At 45.4% G+C, this 6280-nt stretch overlaps 1 protein-coding gene across 6 annotated transcripts in view; it reads right to left on the minus strand.

Annotated features, from left to right (window-relative positions):
- Window positions 1-4993, minus strand: part of ARIH2 (ariadne RBR E3 ubiquitin protein ligase 2) — a 63904-nt gene extending 58911 nt beyond the window's left edge. For 2 of the 6 annotated variants that reach the window (XM_058442223.1, XM_032161622.2), the window contains exons 1-2: window positions 4930-4993; window positions 135-486 (exon numbers count right to left, since the gene is read on the minus strand). In XM_058442223.1, coding sequence (XP_058298206.1) covers window positions 135-389 — 255 coding nt within the window. In that variant the 5' untranslated portion in view covers window positions 390-486; window positions 4930-4993. Of the gene's footprint in view, window positions 1-134; window positions 4042-4929 lie in introns of those variants that run through there. The other 4 variants (XM_032161626.2, XM_032161623.2, XM_032161625.2 and 1 more) reach the window with 4 other exon arrangements.
- Window positions 4994-6280: the final 1287 nt, after the last annotated feature.

Here is a 6280-nt window from a genome sequence, read left to right on the forward strand (position 1 = left end):
ATGTTGACATACACTTAAATTTGGTTTCAAGCTACGAGGCCATTCAATTAGTCTGGAGGAGACATTAATTAACAACAGCTCATCCTTAGATTTAACTGGGGGGGGATTACACTGGAGTTTACAACACTGCTCACCTTTAGGACAGAAGCTAAGCTGGTCATGTGCTCATTGAGGGCACCCTCAGATTCCTTGTAGGTCAAGCAAGTGAACTGGTACTCCTCGGGATCAAAGGCATCAGCCCCCTGCTGCTCCACATCGCTGGCTACTCCCACGTAATAGTCCTCTATGTCCCCAGGGTCTTCATCTTCTTCTTCTTCCTCTTCCTCACAATTTGGGTCATAGTCCTCTTCATTGCTGTCAGACCCCTGGCTATTCATGTCCACTGACATCTTAGCATCCAGCCAAGTTGCAGATCAGGAAAGCAGTTGCTTTTTCCCCCTCCCCCCAAAACTACCGCTTTCTCAAATGCATTAGTTTTTTTGTCTTCTAAGGGAGAAAAAAAAAAATAAGTGTTACTTTTTCCCCATGACAAGTTGTAACAAAAACCATTCAAGAATCAAAATGGGACAGTCCTGGCCCTAATCTCACTACGGCCTGCCTATTCCAACTCTGGTATCACATGGGGAATCTCACCATCATCCCCTGGCCCAGGCTTATAAAAGGGATATCCTTCTCTGGAGAGACAGAAGCAGCTGAAAAATGGTAACTCCACATGAAAGGCCTGGCATGACAGGGCAAGGCCATCTGCTCTATGTCAGAAAGTCAAATTCCAATTAACTTGTTATTCTTGTCAAAGTCCTTAAGGGAGAAGCACATCCCCACAGCTGGCCGCCCAGAGGGGAGGCAACATAAAGGTTTAACTATCAAAGTTTAAAATTTTGCTTATGATGCCCCGTTAGTATTGATACAGACAGTACATAAATAGGAACACTTCCTGCTATAATATGTAGAAAAAGAAAACCACTGTTTCACAGACATTACTCTTAGGTGTCTGAAAAATAGGTGCATAGTTGGTAAAGAAAAAAAAATAAAATAACACACATAGGTCTTCAACATCCTCCTCTAGTCTGCAAAGTTGACTGATTTTTCATGTTTAAAGAGTTCTACTGGCTGGGTGTGGTGGCTCATGCCTGTAATCCTAGCACTGTGGGAGGCCGAGGTTGGTGGATCACTTGAGGTCAGGAGTTCAAAACCAGCCTGGCCAACAAGGCGAAACCCCCATCTCTACTAAAAATACAAAATTAGCCAGGTGTGGTGACGTGCACCTGTAATTCCAGCTACTCGGGAGGCTGAGGCAGGAGAATCACTTGAACCCGGGAAGCAGAGTTTACAGTGAGCCAAGATTGTGCCACTGCACTCTAGCCTGGACGACAAGAGTGAAACTCCATCGGCCGGGTGCAGTGGCTCACGCCTCTAATCCCAGAAATTTGAGAGGCCGAGATGGGTGGATCACCTGAGGTCAGCAGTTCGAGACCAGCCTGACTAACATGGTGAAACCCTGTCTCTACTAAAAATACAAAAAAATTAAGTGGGTGTGGTGACAGGCACCTGTAATCCCAGCTACTCAGGAGGCTAAGGCAGGAGAAACACTTGAACCCAGGATGCGGGGGTTATAGTGAGCTGAGATTGCGCCACTGCACTCCAGCCTGGGCGATAAAAGCGAAACCCCATCACACACACGTACACACACACACACACACACACACACATATACAAGGGAAACTGTCTCAAAAAAGAAAAGCCCGCAAACTGCAAAATGTTACTCAATTACATATAAACGAAAAGAGAATACTAGTTGAGAAAGCGAAACAGTCACAAACCCTAACTTCAACTCACAGAAGATTGTGGCAAACACCCATTAACTTTTCTACACAACTACCATTTCAACTGATGAGCTGAAAGGAACAATATCAACTAGTGATTTAAATCTAAAACTAGGCCAGGTACAGTGGCTCACGCCTGTAATCCCAGCACTTTGGGAAGCGGAGGTGGGTGGATCACGAGGTCAGGAGATCAAGACCATCCTGGCCAACGTAGTGAAACCCCATCTCTACTAAAAATACAAAAATTAGCTATACGTGGTGGTGCGTGAGTGTAATTCCCAGCTACTCAGGAGGCTGAGGCAGGAGAATCACTTGAACGAGGGAGTCGGAGGTTGCAGTGAGCCAAGATCCCACCACTGTACTGCAGCCTGGCAACAGAGTGAGACTCCATCTCAAAAAAAAAAACTAAAACTAATAGAACCTTAAAGTGTAAGAGCATTTGGATTTAACAGTCCATAAACAATTTATATAAACAAATCTTGATTAAATACAAAAGCAAATATAAAGTCTACTTGAAGTAGGTAATCTGTCTGAAAAAAACAACCAACCATAATCTAAAACAAACACTGAGGGCCAGGTGTGGTGGCTCACAACTATAATCCCAGAGCTTCGGAAGGCTGAGATGAGAGGATCCCTTGAGGCCAGGAGGTCAAGACTCACCTGAACAACCTAGTGAGACCATGTCTCTACAACACATTTAAAAAAAAATAACAATCAGCTGGGCGCGGTGGCTCATGCCTGTAATCCCAGCACTTTGGGAGGCCGAGGCAGGCGGATCACAAGGTCGGGAGATCGAGACCATCCTGGCTAACATGGTGAAACCCCATCTCTACTAAAAATACAAAAAATTAGCCAGGCGTGGTGGCGGGTGCCTGTAGTCCCAGCTACTCAGGAGGCTGAGGCAGGAGAATGGCGTGAACCCGGGAGGCAAAGCTTGCAGTGAGCCGAGATTGCCCCACTGCACTCCAGGCTGGGCGACAGAGAGAGACTCCAACTCAAAAAAAAAAAAAAAAAAAAAAATCCCGGCACTTTGGGAGACCGAGGTGGCCAGATCACCTGAGGCCAGGAGATTGAGACCAGCCTAGACAACATAGCAAAATCCCATCTCTACTAAAAATATAAAGATTAGGCTGGGCCCGGTGGCTCATGCCTGTAATCCCAGCACTTTGGGAGGCCAAGACAGGCAGATCACAAAGTCAGGAGATCGAGACCATCCTGGCTAACACATGAAACCCCATCTCTACTAACAACACAAAAATTAGCTGGGCGTGGTGGCATGCACCTGTAATCCCAGCTACTCAGGAGGCTGAGGCAGGAGAACTGCTTGAACTCAAGAGGCGGAGGTCGCAGTGAGCAGAGATTGCACCACTGCACTCCAGCCTGGGCAACAGAGCGAGACTCAATCTGAACAAATAAAAAAATAAAAAATAAAAAATAAATTAGCTTGGCAGGGTGGTGCACACTTGCAATCCCAGCTACTTGGGAGGCTGAGGCAGGAGAATCACTTGAACCAGGGAGGAAGTTGCAGTGAGCCAAGATCATGCCACTGCATTCCAACCTGGGCAAGAGTGAGACATTGTCGCAAAAAAATAAAAATAAACAAATAAATAAGACAGGCATAGTGGTCATGCGTCTGTAGTCCGGGCTACATGGAAGAACTGCTTGGGCCTGGAAGGGCAAGGCTGCAGTGAGATAGTGCCACTGCACTCCAGCCTAGGCAACAGAGAGATTCTGTCTCCAAAAATAATAATAATAATTCAGGTAAATTATATTCTACTTAAAAAAAAAAAGGCCCACGTACAGTGGCTCACATCTGTATCAGTGGCTCACGCCTGTATCATAATCCCCACACTTTGGGAGGCTGAGGCTGGAGGATGACTCAAAACCATGAGTTCCAACCCAGCCTAAGCAACATAGCGACACCCATGTCTACCAAAAGGAAAAAGAATTTGTAACCAGTCTAAAAGATTATGGAGTCATGAGACATAGTATCACTCTGTCACCCAGTCTGGGATATAAAAACATGATCATGGCCCACTGCAGCTTCCAACTCCTGGGCTCAACAGATCCTCCTGCCTCAGCCTCCTGAGTAGCTGGGACTACAGGCATATGCCACCCCCATACCTAATTCTATTTTTTGTATAAACAGGGTTTTACTATGTTGCTCAGGCTGGTTTCAAACTCCTGGCCTCAAGCGATCCTCCTGCCTTGGCCTTACAAAACGCTGGGATTATAGGCAAGAGCCACTGCACCCAGCCTAGAGTCACATTTTTATATAATAAAAATATCGGCCAGGTGCGGTGGCTCACACCTGTAATCCCAGCACTTTGGGAGGCCGAGGCGGGTGGATCACCTAAGGTCGGGGGTTCAAGGCCAGCCTGACCAACACGGAGAAACCTCTACTAAAAACACAAAATTAGCTGGGTGTGGTGGCACATGCCTGTAATCCTAGCTACTCGGGAGGCTGAGGCAGGAGAATTGCTTGAACCCCAGAGGCGAAGGCTGCGGTGAGCCAAGATCACATCATTGCACTCCAGCCTGGGCAAGAATAGGAAAACTCCATCTTAAAAAAAAAAAAACACTCAGTATATCTAAGTTGATATGTTAACTATAAATGCTCCCATTTCTAAAAATTAAAAAAAAACCCTATTAATTATGGGGCAATAAAAATAATGTCTGCAGTCTGACCTTTTTTTTTTTTTTTTTTTTTGAGACAGAGTCTCATTCTGTCACCCAGGCTGGAGTGTAGTGGCACGATCTCAGCTCACTGCAACCTCTGCCTTTCGGGTTCGAGGAATTCTCTTGCCTCAGTCTCTGAGTAGCTGGGATTACAGGCACATGCCACAGTGCCCAGCTAATTTTTTTTGTATTTTTAGTAGAGATGAGGTTTCACCATGTTGGTCAGGCTGGTCTCGCACTCCTGATCTCGTGATCCGCCCGCCACAGCCTCCCAAAGTGCTGGGATTACAAGCGCGAGCCACCGTGCCCGGCCAGCAGTTTGACTTTTAACAAACTCTTCTGTATGGTAGAGCCACATAATCACAACTAAACTTAATGATGGTGTTTTTTCTTTAGGAGAAAAAGTTAATCTTTAAATTAAAGATACCTGTAATTCTTGGAGATGTCTCAGGCAGATGTCACCCAAGTATTCTACGTAATATGATTTCCATCTAAAATGAAAAGAATTATATTTATATTTTTAAAGCTGGTATACTGCTTTTGCAAGTTTATTTTTTTTTAAAGCAAAGGTATTTTAAAGGACAAGTAACAAGGGACAGAGTAACTATTAAATTAATTATCTTCTTTTAAAGTGCCAACAAAAATCCATGTCATAATTATACTGACAAGAGTTACATGACCTTCTAGAAAAAGAAAGTATTCAGCTGGGTGTGGTGGCTCACGCCTGTAATCCCAGCACTTTGGGAGGCCAAGGCAGGCGGATCACCTGAGGTCAGGAGTTCGAGCACCTGTAATCCCAGCTACTCGGAAGGCTGAGGCAGGAGAATCATTCCAACCAGGGAGGCAGAGGTTGCAGTGAGGTGAGATCGCGCCACTGCACTCCAGCCTGGGTGACAAGAGAATTCGTCTCAAAAAAAAAAAAAAAAAAGTATTCTAAGTAAACAGGTAGCAATAATTTAATCTCAATTCTCTCTCTCAGTTTGAAAGACCACTTCTTTTTTTGTTTGTTTGTTTGAGACAGGATCTCCCTCTGTCACCCAGGTTGGAGTGCAGTGTTGCCATCTCAGCTCACTGTAACCTCCACTTCACCCAGCTGAAAGCCTGCTTCTTTACTCCAGTACTTCTGTCCTTCAGATTCTCTACAGCAACTACCACAATTTCAATCCTAAATGTTATGTAGATGTTGACAAAGCAAATTGTAACTGACTTAAAATTGAACTTTTACTATAAAATCACCTCCACTGTGGTAATCTAACAGAATAATGCTAATATTTCAGATCTCACTTTACTCATGCTGTCGTGGCTCATTTATGTCACATTACTCATAAATGTCGTGGTGGTGCATGCCTGTAGTCCCAGCTACTTGGGAGGCTGAGGTGGGAGGATCTCTTGAGCACAGGAGGCTGAGGCTGCAGTGAGCCAAGATCATGCCACTACACTCCAGTCTAGGCGACAGAGCGAGACCCTGTCTTCAAAAAGAAAAAGGAAAGTTCCAGGACCAGGTGTGGTGGCTCATGCCAGTAATCCCAGCACTTTGGTTTGGGAGGCCAAGGTGGGTGGATGGCTTCAGCTCAGGAGTTCAAAACAAGCCTGGGCAAAATGGTGAAACTTCACCGCTACAAAAAACACAAAAATTAGCCAGGAATGGTGGCACATACCTGTAATCCCAGTTACTCGGGAGGCTAACGCAGGAGAATTGCTTGATCTGGGAGATGGAGGCTGCAGTGAACCGAGACTGCACCACTGCACTCCAGCCTTGGGCAACAGAGCGAGACTCC

This window comes from Hylobates moloch, unplaced genomic scaffold, assembly GCF_009828535.3.
Source record: "Hylobates moloch isolate HMO894 unplaced genomic scaffold, HMol_V3 SCAFFOLD_8, whole genome shotgun sequence".
Taxonomy (NCBI): Eukaryota; Metazoa; Chordata; class Mammalia; order Primates; family Hylobatidae; genus Hylobates; species Hylobates moloch.